Source organism: Protopterus annectens, chromosome 6.part0 (genome assembly GCF_019279795.1).
Source record: "Protopterus annectens isolate FY-2018-M chromosome 6.part0, PAN1.0, whole genome shotgun sequence".
NCBI classification, from domain to species: domain Eukaryota; kingdom Metazoa; phylum Chordata; order Ceratodontiformes; family Protopteridae; genus Protopterus; species Protopterus annectens.
In genome coordinates this window covers 1,989,870,202-1,989,883,127 of record NC_056737.1, presented here as the reverse complement: position 1 = coordinate 1,989,883,127, position 12,926 = coordinate 1,989,870,202, and the positions used below count along the sequence as shown (strand labels likewise).

General features: G+C 38.0%; 1 protein-coding gene across 4 annotated transcripts in view; it reads left to right on the top strand.

Annotated features, from left to right (window-relative positions):
• The window catches only part of CCDC141 (coiled-coil domain containing 141), a 2,268,332-nt gene that overhangs the window by 1,868,993 nt on the left and 386,413 nt on the right, over nucleotides 1-12,926 (top strand). For all 4 annotated transcript variants that reach the window (XM_044075309.1, XM_044075306.1, XM_044075307.1 and 1 more), the window contains one exon: nucleotides 11,924-12,840. In XM_044075309.1, the coding sequence (XP_043931244.1) occupies nucleotides 11,924-12,840 (917 nt within the window). The remainder of the gene's footprint in view (nucleotides 1-11,923; nucleotides 12,841-12,926) is intronic.

The window sequence follows — 12,926 nt, the reverse complement described above, 5'->3', positions numbered from 1 at the left end:
AATATTGGACTTTGACAACTAGTAGTGGTTTATTCTTGGTTGGTAATGGGAGTAACTGCCATCTATTCTAAGCCTAAAGCTTTTCAGTGATGTTCCATGCTTCTCCCCTGCCTCTTGATAGCATGAAACTCAAGTTCCAACTGCTGCAGTGGCATACTTATACACACATCCAGAACTCCAGTACATAGCAAGTGCTGATTATAGATTCATAGATATTCCAAGGCAAATATGTCTAATGACCATTCTAGTCATGCCATGCCCTCCTTCAGGCAGCATCTTCTTTCAATAGGAGGCCCATACCTGTCAATCCTGGAGTATATTTGTGGATTCTTATTCAGTTATCTAATTTGTGTTTAAATGAAGATAGTGAGTCTCACTGCTAAGCAAGCATGGAAAGATTATTCCAGAGGTCTGTAAGGTGTCGGGTTATAAGCCTGTCCCTCCATTGTGTTTTATTTATCTGTTGGTGAAGATTTAGATCCCTGGTTCTAGTGCTGGTAGAGATATTGGACTTGTGGAGAAACAGGAGGTCCAGGAAAATCAGATCTCTAATGGCATGACATGGTAAGCAAGAGAGAGATCTCCCCACAAAAGTCTTTAAGACACTGAATAAAGGCATGGAGCTTCCAGCATCTCTTGATAGCTTAGAGGAAATTAGGCCTGTGATATTTCTGGTTAAGAACCTTTGGGGAGTCTTTCTAATTGTTTGACATGTTTAGTAAGACACATCCAAAAGTGGGGGGGGGGTGTACTCAGTAAATGGCCTGATTAATGTTGAATATAAGGAAGCAATTATCTCTTTAGACTTTGATGATACTCCTTTGGTAATAAGCTAGGCTAAATAAAAAGGTTTCAACTGCTGTTACATGATGGTCAAAAGTGAAGGAGCTATCAACCCAAGTGCCTAGGTCCCTTATGATGAGTGGAGGGATTGTCTACCAAAAGTGATGAGACTATACTTTTTAGCATTTAGTTTGAGCCATTTGAGCCCATTTTTAGTACATTGTGCATTTACTAGGGTGACTTCATTCTGCAAGGTTTGGATGTCATAGAGTGACTTAACAACTTATCCCAGTTTGCAGTTGCCTGCACACTTTGTTAGCCAAAGGTCTTGGCTCTCTGCTTAGACATTAAGAAGTAAATCCCAAAAAGAAGAGGTCCCAGCACTAATACCTGAGGGACACCACTGATCACTTTCATCTTTCTGATGAAGTACTTACAACTTGCACTCTTTGGGTTCTGTCTTTGACCCACTTTGCTATCCATCTTACCACATATGGGTTGATTTTTAAAGTATGTAGCTTTTGTATGATGCCAGCACCGGAAATAGTGTCAAGGGCCTTATCCAGGTCAAGATATGTCGCATATACTGCATGGTCACTGTGACCTTTTTGAAGAAATTTATTGCATTAAATAGAATGGATCTGTCGTTCACAAAGCCAAACTGCTGGGGGTCAGATCTAACAAGACTCTCAAAAGTACAGTTTTTGAGGTCATTTATAATACTATTCATGGCCTTGCAGATGAGACTCATAAGCCTGATATGTCTGTAATCACCTAGGTCATTTGTAAGGTCACTGTAATCACCTAGGTCATTTGTAAGGTCACTGTTATGGAGGGGCATCACCACTGTTGTGCATAACTTATCAGGACCAAAACCAGTAGCTAATCCCAAGTTAAAAGATCTGAGGACGGTGTCTACAAGTATATTTTACATTATTAATTAAACTACCAGAAATATTATCAGGTGCCGTGGAGGAAGTATTTTTGGTCCTGGTTAGCACTTTCAGTAAATCATCTTTAAAGATAACTGGGGGAGTAAGAGATTCAGATATTTCATTGCTTTGAATAGAAGTCTCAGAAGTGATGCTAACACTAAATTTGTTGTTAAGTATATTGTCGATGTCATTTGGTCAGAATAAGAGGTCCATTATGTATATGTTTTGACCAATGTAGGGAGTTGTGTAGTTTTCTAACCTAGATAAAGAAGAATTCATGATTATCTTTGCCTTCAGAGGCCAGCCTATGTTTATGGGCTCCTTTAGTAATATTATTCTTAAAAAGATGGGGATTTCATTTACTGAATATTTTTTTTTTTTGCTGTAAAGTTTATTTATGGTGGTGGGCAACCAGAGTAGTTTGTTTTTCAACCTTCCATGACATTTGGTTCTGATAGGGATTGCAGCTCTGTGCATTTTTTCTAAATGGGTGTAGAATTCCTTAGTGAATGTTTCTGCAGTAGTGAGGTCTGAGGAGGTCCAATCATAAGTAATTTTTGATATTTTTGTCACTTGGAGGTAAAGATCGCCATGTTTGTAGTCCTTAAAATCAGTGAGGTTTGCTGTGGAAGCTTTTGGGAGGTTTAAAGTAGGCGATAGTTCAACAGCTGTTTTCTTGATCTCCATGTTTATGTATATACAGTACTGTATAAAACTGCCACCTTCCATGCTTAAGTATAGATTATCCATATTAGATGCCATTGTCAGTGTTCAATTGCATTGTATTGTACTGGAGCTTCTGTCCCCAGGTCACCACTGAAAATGGATCCTGAGCAAAGTCAGACTTTGCCAATAAACAAAAGCAATGAAATAAAATAAAATAAGGTTATAAGTTTATTGCTAGACTTCACTGGGAAGGAGATAACAAAGGAGCAGTAACAAAGGAGCAGTGTAAGTGGTGGCCAAATTTATATGAATCAGGTAAGAACGCTGGGTCCCCTTGTACATTTATTTACTGGCTGCTCAAGGGAGTTTTATTTATTAAGTCTAGGAAGTTGTGGGTATATACTACATTAGAGGTATAGGTGTCCCAGTTTACTGAAGGGTAGTTAAAGTCACCCAAAATAAGTGAGTTTTTTGCTACTAGGGAGATCATTTAGAAGACTGGGGAATCTTATGATCATCAGGAGACAAGTGTTCTTTAATAAGTTATTAGTTGATAAGTAATCCTACCTAGTGCAATCTGTAGTTTAATTAGTTTGCGAGTCCATACGGATAAATGACAAATATGGAGAATCACAGTTTACATTGGGCCTGAAAGAATAAAATGTGCAAAACCCTGGTATAGAGGGAAAGTTCTATTTTCGTTTATACCAATTTTCAGTAACTATGCAGACATGGATGTTTTTAAAATGCAGGAGTGCCTTAAGATCAGACAATTTATTGTTCAGACTTCTGGCACTAGGACAACCATTTTAATAAAATCTGGTTTTTAGATTGCTATATTAGTTTTATTGAAATATCCATCAACTGGACTCTACCTAATAAGGCTTTGTGGGGGGGCAACAAAGGCTTTCGCTAGAATGCAAAAACCAAGAAATGAGAGGTGCAAGCCTTCCTTAGAATTAAGCTGGACTGTTGACCTACTCACCACATGCTGATACATACTGGAGCTCCATGGAATGACACCAGCTAGGTAATTAATTAATGAAGTCAAGTATCTTTTCTTTTTTCATCTTTTATTTTTCTTTTTTTTAATTAAGGTGTTAATTAAACAGACATTGTGGTACAGCGGTAGCATTGTTGCCTCACAGCAAGAGGTTCTCCTGTTCGATTCTCGGCTGGAGTGCCTTCTGTGTGGAGTCTGCATGTCCTCCCCGCGGTCAAGTGGCCTCCGAAAGACATGCGTAAATGGGCGTGCCTTCACTGAATGTTGGGTTTCGGGCTGGCAACTCGGCACCATAAAAATCGACTGCCAATCATTAGCGGACCGGAGTTCCGCTGGGGTGACCCCTAACCGGGAAAAGCTGAAAAGACAAACAATTAAACAGTCATTATAGCATTTCCAGTCTTCTATGTTTTCCATTACCCCAGTGTGCAGGAACCAGGTTGAGTACCATCATCAGATCATAAGGTCATTATGTAGCACAAATTATGGTACTGAAATAGTCTTAATTTATCTGATCAGACAATCTGTCTATTCAAGAAACAACTACACCTGAATTAAATACCAAGACCAATACCTGACCTTTAGTATGGGTTATAGATATGTCTAACACTGTAACCATTTAGAAAATATAACCATGAGACTAAATCCCCTTCTTGGGGTGATTTCAACTATACATGTATAATTTTGCAAATTAAAAATACCAACAACAAATATGTACAGACATTTTTTGACTTTATAAATACCAGTACCATTGGCCAAAATGTCTACCATGCCTGCCACAGGTGTCACGCTGCTGAATCTTGTCCTCACTAATATATCCACCAGTGTTACCACCTACTTGCTATCTCCACCCAATTCAAATCTAACCATCTTGCTATCACCTTCTCCCTGAAAACCTGTTTTTGGCTATGAATATATTTTCTACATCCAGAGAGAATTCCAAAACCAATTACTTACTATCCACCTATATTACTGATAATCACAAATGGAACAGCTGCCCAGCAAACTTTGTATCTCAGGCTGCTGTCTACCCCTTTGAATTTTACTGCATCTTAGACAGATGTAGTGTGGCATCTGTACCACTATGATGGAAGCATAATGGCAAGTTTAAAACTATACCCATGGGGGTAGAACACCCACATCAACAAACTATGTGACAAAATGAATACAGCTGTTACCACATATAGAAGAGCTCTGCTTCATCATTATGAAAAGTATTTAAATTGGTAGATAAGTCCCTTAAGCTTACCATTAGAAATTGAAAAGCTATTAATTTAAAGTTGCAGTCAGTTCAAAAGACAAATATAAGATATTCTTTGCAATGATCTATACTGAACTTATCTCTAATGGTGTTTCCTTCTCGGACCCCAAGGATACTGCTAATAGTCCAGAGTACAAGTTCTCTTCCAACTTCAATCCAGAGACCATCCCCTCTGTCCCAACCCCCTTATACCTTCCAGCTGAAATCCCTCTTGACCTTTAATCCTCAAGGGCAGCTAGCCTCGTACTTAGCTATGAACCTTGCTTTGACCAAGTCTTTTTGACACTTTTTAGAATTTAATATACCAGTTCCATGGGTCCTGACAGTATTCCTGAATGTCTTCTGAGAAGCATTCGCAACCAGCACAAACCATCAACTGTTATCTCTAGCTGTAGTAGTGCCCTTAAATAAAAAGTGTTCCTTCTACTGACCTGGGAGTTCAAGCTTATCAGTCTCACTTGCATTATTTGCAAAGTTGTGGAAAATATTTTAGCCAAACTAAAAACAATAGTATAGGTGACCCTTTAACCTTAGATACACACCAATCTGACTTTGTAAAAGGCAGATCATGTCTAATGAATGTAGCTGAGTTCTTCAGAAGAGTAATCAAGGCTGTGTATAAAAGGCATACGGCCCATATGGCCTACATGGGCCTTACCAATGCCTTTGACAGTATCCTACATGCTAGGATTCTAAAATAACTCTCCCAACATGACAAAGTCCAAGTATTGCCCTCTGTGTGAAGAGGGGGAGGATTCTATGAGACATTTTTTGTTGAAGGTATATACTATACAACCAGAAAGTGTTATTCTTCCAAATGAAATCTGCTTATCCTTTCAGACATTTTTGTAAATGCACTAGTGTTTTCCATATAAATTACAAGACTAATTTAAACGAGCTGCATCTTTGACAACCTGATGAATTGTAATAGCTCATGCTGTAGTACCTCATACAGAATACAGATCTGAAAGAGGAACAAGATGCAGAAATTAATATTTGATCTGGCAGTACATTTTCCATAGCAGTGCATCATTTTTTTCAGGAAGCAAAGGCAATTTACATTATTGCAGCAGATATATGTACTCTATACATTGCAATAAGTTTACTTTTGCTTAACAATGCATTAACAACCATGAAGAAGCAGTGTACCTATAGAGGATTTCTAATTACATCAGACCACCAGACTGACATTTCAATGACTAGACTTAGGAAAGCCAAATTTAAGTGTATTATTGCTAACTTGGCCTAAAGCTGTCAACTTATAAAAAAAAACGTAATACTAATCAGAACTTTCCCTCATATTATTGTACAAGTAAAGATTACTTAAATAAAGTTTTGTCTACCATTTTGTTCTAATTTTTTATGCTTCTGTAAGAAAGGTAATGCAGTTGTTCTACTTCTGAAAATATCTAAAACATCATTATGATAAGTTAGCTGATGACTAGGCTGAGATTAATATAAGTGCTTTTACAGTTCCATGGTAGCTGCAGTGTTATTGCGCTATAAAAATGCCTAATAAATTGAGGTGGCAATTAAGAACCATAAAAAATGTTATTATAATAATGCCACAGAAGGGTGTAGTTGCTTCTTATGACATTTGTAATGTAGCAGTGTTTTATTTAGAACAGACATTACTACAGAATGAAAAAGACTTCTTTACTCTGCAGTATTTATTAAAACATTTCACAATATCATAATAAAGCATTGCATGGAAATAGATAATTTATAATGATATTTCAGTAAGTTTTATCAATGAAAGAATCCAGGGACATTAAAAAATAGAGAATTTTTAGTTAATGTAAAGTAATATTTTACGAGATTGTAAAACAACAGGGGTAGCGGACCAAATGTTTGATTACTTGCATTTTAATAACAACAGTTGTTCTAGGAACAGAAAACTAACCCAAACACCTCTTTCTGATATATGGCTTTGGAGAAAAAAGCAGAAAGAGTATAATTGCCAAAAGATAATAATTTAATTTGATGACAATAAAACAGTGAAAGCAGATGTAGAGGTGTACTATTTCAAATAACGGCAAGTGATACTTGTAGAAAACAGCTAATGGAAGTGCTGCAGGTATTTAACAAATGACAACAGCAGCAGGAAGAACTAAATTTTTGTGAAAGACATAGTAGGCCTGATCCCAAAAAGCTTCCTCTCTGTGTAAGTACTTATTCGGGTGTAAATCTGCTCTGATTCCAGAAGACTTGTTCTTGGTGTAATTGACGTACTTTGGTGTAATGTCTATCTATAAATCATAGGATCATACAAGGTTACTAGCCTAATTGCCCTGGGGCCCTTACAAGCCTAGCCAAGAGTTTATCCCCCCCCGAAAAAAAACACAGTCAGCACTTTATATAGGCTTACATTAGGGTGCCAGATTCCAAAAGACCTGGTATCGGAGTAAGTCACTTACTCTGAGAGCAAGTCTCAGAATGAGTCATTAAATTTGAGAGCAAGTCTTTTGGAGTCTGGCCCTGTGTATGTCTAAGAAATGGGTTCCTATCAAATGATTAAACGGACAGATTTTCGAAAATCATATGATCAAAACCATATGAGCAAAACTACAGTCTGTCCAACCATTTTGACTGAGATCTCTTTACAGTAGGGATCAGGAAATTTGTCCTTTTCCCCAGTGCGGTGTGATTTTGGAGTTGGTATAAATGATTAGCAGGGATTGTGGGGGTTGAAGGGGGGCTTGTCCATCTGCGCAAGCATTTTTTATGTTGAATGTGGGTGTTGTTTTCGTTTATTTATTATTTATTTTTATTTTACATTTGTTAACCAGGAAAGTCCAACTGGACAAAAGTCCTTTTTCAGCAGAGGCCCAGGGAGGAAAGCTCCAGTTAGAGCACGTGACTAATTCATTATATGATAAGGATTACATAAATTTACATAAGAATAGGAACAACAAAATTAAGCTAAGTTTGTTCAGTGAGCTGTACATCAGAAGAGATAAATTTACATAAGAATAAAGCATAACAAAATTAAACTAAGATTACTGAGTGAGCTGTATATCAGTAGAAATAGACAGCATGATACAATATTATAGAGTATACTTAATTATCATCATTTGGAAATGGGAGAGGAGAAATGGAAGAAAAGTGAAGCTAGAGAAGTGAGCCTAACAAGAATAAGAGAAGTCTAACAAATGAAAATGAGGCAGGAGATTTGACTAGGGGTGATCCAGAATAAGACTGAGTAGGTTTAGCCTGGTGTGTCACAGTGGCAAACCCAGTAGTTTGTAGGTGTGTTTTTAGAGATTTCCTGAACTGAGATAAGGATGTTGTGGCTGTTATGTTAGTGGGCAGAGAGTTCCATTTTATAGCAATAAAGTTAGAATAGTGGGAGGGCCTTGCAGAGTTATTGGACTTAGTGTAAATAAAACCAACAATACTGGACTTAGTGACCTGAAGAAGTGGTTTGTTGTTGGAGCGTACAACCCTAGTACTGGTATGAGAGTGTATTAGGTTTTATAATGCAGGGTTTTTTTGGTGGTGGTACAGTATCTTATAGGTTAGTATGAGCTGGCTACAGAGAAGGAGATGGGGGAGTTCAAGCCAGTTTAGTTGTTTCAGCGCATCGCAGTGGTGAGTTTTGTAAGGCTGTTGTTGGCGAATTGTGCAGTTTTGTTAAAACAGCTGTCATGTTTGGATAATTCTGATTTTTTGAGATTGGTGAGGATGGGTGCTGCATATGTGTGGAGGTGAGGTGGGTTTGTGCTATTTTAGCTCTGGCACTATTTGTGAGGAATGTTTTGTTTCTATATAGTCTCCCCAGTTTTTGTGTACTTTCTTTATGGTGAGCGTGATGTGAGTATCAAATTTCATGTTGCAGTCAATTTCTACACCTAGGAGTTTGGTGTGTGTGACTGGAGAGATGATAGTTTTGTTGTTAGAAAGGATAGTAAGAGAGGGTGGTGGGGGAGAAGAGTGATTTGTAGGGTGGAAAATGAGAAAATTGGTTTTATTGTGGTTAAGTATTAATTGGGAGCTGGTAAGCCATTTTTCCATGGAGAGGAAGGATGCTTGTGTTTGGTCTTGCAGTTTTTGGAGGGAAGGAGAAGAGTAGATTAATGCTTAGTCATCTGCATATTGGATGGCCGAGGCTTCTGGAGTAGAAGTATGGAGGTTATTCATGAAGATAGAAAAGAGTAGAGGTCCAAGGATGGAGCCTTGTGGTACTCCAAGAGTGACAGGTAATAGAGGTAATAGAGGTGAGAGTTCTTGTCTCCATTGAACTGCTTGCTGCCTACCTGACAAGTAGCTTTGGAACCAGGACAAGGTAGTCTTACTAAGATGTATTATGGAAAGGTAGTTCATCAGCTTCTTGTGGTCGACCATGTCAAAAGCCTTAGAGAGGTCAGGAACGACAGCGGAGACATAGTTGCCATTATTTCTGAGGTTATTAACTGTGTGAGTGAATGACATAAGTGCAGTTGTGGTGCTATGGTAGGGTCTGAAGCCGTGATGAGTGTTTGTGAGAAGGTTATGAGTGTTGAGATAGTCCATGAGTTGTGAGTGTACACATCTTTCTATTATTTTGGACTGAGGTGAGAGTATTGCTATGGGCTGATAAGTTTGTTAATGCTTTGGAGTTACTTCCTTTGTGGAGTGGTATATTGTATGAAATTTTCCAGATTTCAAGAACTACATTTTCGGATAAAGAATGGTTTACAAGAATGGATACAGGATAGGCAAGGGCACCAGCAGCTATTTTCAGGAATTCTGCTGGCACTTTGTCAGCAGCTAAGGTGGTAGGTTTTAGTTTTTTCAGTAGTTTCTTAAGATCTGTAGAGACAGGTAGGAATGTTAAGCCTTCAATATCATTCTGATACATAGGTAGCTGGTTCAGGGGTGGACAGTTTTGTGCATTAGCAAGAGAAAGAATGGATTTGGTGAAGAATGTGTTAAAGGATATGGCAAGACTGAGGGAGTTATCAGTTATGGTAGGAGTGGGAGTTCCAGAATTTCCAGGATGGAGAATGTTATTAATGGCCGTCCAGACTTTTTTGGGGGTATTCTGATATTTGGTTTGTATATTATGGTAGTAGTTAATTTTATCTCATTTAACATTTTTTTTATTTATTACAGAGTTCAAGATATACCTGCTTGTCTATATTTGAACTACTTTTGTGCCCTGATGGTTCTGGGAGGGGCTTCAGAGTTTAGGATGTCTAAGAAAGTAGAGTTGAAGTATTGTACAGCTTCATTAAGGTTGAGGTTTGAGTGACTAGTAACAAGATTTTAGTGCATTAATAAATGTAGCTTGGTTGAAGTTTTTCCTGTTTCTTATTGTCTGGTAAATAATGGACTTTTCTTGATAGACACAATGCTTTATTACAAAACTGGAAGGTGGTCGTTTAGGCTGTCAGGGAGGCATCCAGATTGACTGATTAACGTTGGCCTATTTGTTAGAATCCAGTCAAGTACTGACTGTCTTTTGGTGGATTTGTCAATTCTAGTGGGATACTGGATAACTTGTGAAAAACCATAGAGGTTGGTGAAGTTGGTGGGGGGAGTACAAGGTGCAGGTTAACCAATCGATGTTGAAGTCCTGCAAGATGATCATTTCATGTTGGAGGTTCTCAGATGCCCAGTGAAACAGGGTTTCCAGTATGGGAGTGTTGTTCCCAGAAGGTATATAGCAGCCAATTATAATGATACTTTTCTTGGGATTGAGTATTAGTTTAGCCATTATAATGTCTGTATTGATTAAATGTGGTGTGTCTGTGTTTAGGTTTTCTAAGTTAAGTTGGTTTTGAAATATTTGATTTTTTTTTGATGGACTGATTGTTTGATCATATGGTTTCAATCTTATGACTTTCGACAATCTGTCCATTCGATGGTTTGTCATATATCCCTAGGAAACCTAATATTGCATAATAAGATTGCTTAATAGTGGTAGAAAAGTCAGTGGTATCACTATAAAATGGAGGTCAAGTTTTTTGGTATGTTGGTAAACATGATGAAAAATATTTTTATTGATTATTAGGGGATCATTTAAAGGTTTCATATATCCTGTATTAAACTGTGTTATTTATGTATACGAAAACTGCCACAGGATTTAAAACCAGAGCTTCAGTCTCCATGTTTAAATCATAAAACCATTTGTGCTGATATATGTCCATTTCGTTGTTAAAATAAATAAGTGAATGTAATATGGCAATTTAGATAGCCCTCAATATGTTTTACGTCATTATACCAGAATGACTATTACTTACCTAAGTGAGGTCAGTTTGTAAATAACATGCAGCAAAACTGATGGTGTTAAATATTGACTGCTACACTAAGGCAAATAATTTAGATATACTTTATATTTACAGCAGTAATTTTAAAGTCTATGTGATTCTTTATCAAGATTCACCAAGGACCGCTTGATTGTAGATATATTGCCTTGGTGGGATTTTCAGAAAAATTCGATAGAAGTCTTACATCATGTGCATATAGGCTTATGGCTATTGTCAGAACAAAAAAAAAAAAAAGATTATTTTTACAGGGGCTGCAAGCCCTGCCACTGACTTCAAGGACCGTACCTGCCATCATGCTTTGCTGGAGAAGTGTAGTAGCAAGTTTCATGGTTGGGTGAGTTTTCCTATACTGCTGGAAAATAAATTGATTATCTGAGCATAAAATGCACCTCACACTAGTGAGGGAGCTGGCAACAAGCTCGCCTATCATGACAGTGTAATTTGAGCTATTATTTATGCATTAGGCCCCATACCCCCTTCTATGTAGACATGCACTGGAAACCTGAAAGTACATGCATCTTTCTATGAAAAATCACAAAATATCTGGACTTCCCCTTTATAAGAGAACCCCAGTCTCTATGATCTCCACTAAGGTGGGGTATGATGTAGCAGTGGCTTACTCTCCATCTCTTTCTCTTCCTGGGTTAGTTTATCTTGGATTGGGATGCTTTGACCACATGAGACCTTTACTTTTTTTTTCCTAATAAAGGAGAAGGTGTCTTCCATCACCAAATGCCTAGCCACACCTTCCCACCTCATCAACCCTCCAGCAGCTACCAATGCTAAATGAATCTGAGTTAGCCCCAGTGCAAAAAATCCAGTACTTCTCATCAGGTGGCCCAACACATAATAGTCTTTTTTTTTTTTTTTTGTAATTCCTAATAACAGACAATACTTATTATTATATTTCTTCTTGTAAGGCTATTGTACAGTGAAATATTATTATAAATGTGTTATTCAGTAAAGAGTACAAACTGCACCATTATCTCATTACATGTTTTGTTTTGTTTTCCCTCACTTTCAGGAACATGAGGAAATAACTGACACATTAATGACAGATTCAACAGGAAACTACTGTCTCACTCATCTTAAGGCAGACACCGCTGCTTCTGCTGCAGAGGCCAGCACCGCAACAGAAAGGGACTTCCAGAATGAGATGACTATAGAAGAAATGTCCGCTGATGAATATGAATGCGCCTCTCCTGATGATATCTCCTTACCACCTCTTCCAGAGACTCCTGAATCCAGTTTTCTCCAGTATGAAGCAGAGTTAGAGGAAAGGCCCTGCATTAGTTCTCACAGCTTGCATGATACTTCCTGTAGTCCTCAGACACAAATAACATCTAGTAGTAACATGCAAATTAATTGCTCAGCTGCTGCTTATACTAATGCATTCAATACATATGATCAAGGTTCTATTCAGCCTGACAGTTGTTCAGCAGCTGCTCAAAGCATAGGTCCAAAATTTAGGTCAGAATCTTCCTCTTTTATCCGCAGTCCTCTAACAGTACTTGCACCCAGCATTACATCCAACAGTTTGTCACAGATACTAAAATTAAAACCTGAAACTGAGTCTTCAGTACGTAATTCTCTCTATGAAGTTCATGAGACTCATTTGCAACACTACATCCATGAAAGTGTGACAGAAATGCAAGAACCACTGCATGGGGAAACCAGCACTAGTCTAACCCACAGCACTAAGATGCATGCTTCACTTGATGCATTAACAGCCTTTGTAGCTCAAAGGGACCATACGAGTCACTCCAAGCAGATGGCTGACAAAGAGATGATCACATGCTCAACAGAAAGCAAGGCTGCGCACAGCCTGACTGGCCTGGCTCCTAGCTTCTCCAAGCTTCTCTCAAATGCCACTGTTCTGGAAGGTTCTCCAGTGACTTTGGAAGTAGAAATATCAGGATTTCCAGAACCTACACTGACATGGTGGGTAGCTTATAACAATAAAGAATAAATACTCAAATGTATGAAATGTAACCAAATCTACCTCTACTAAAGTTCAATGTACCAAA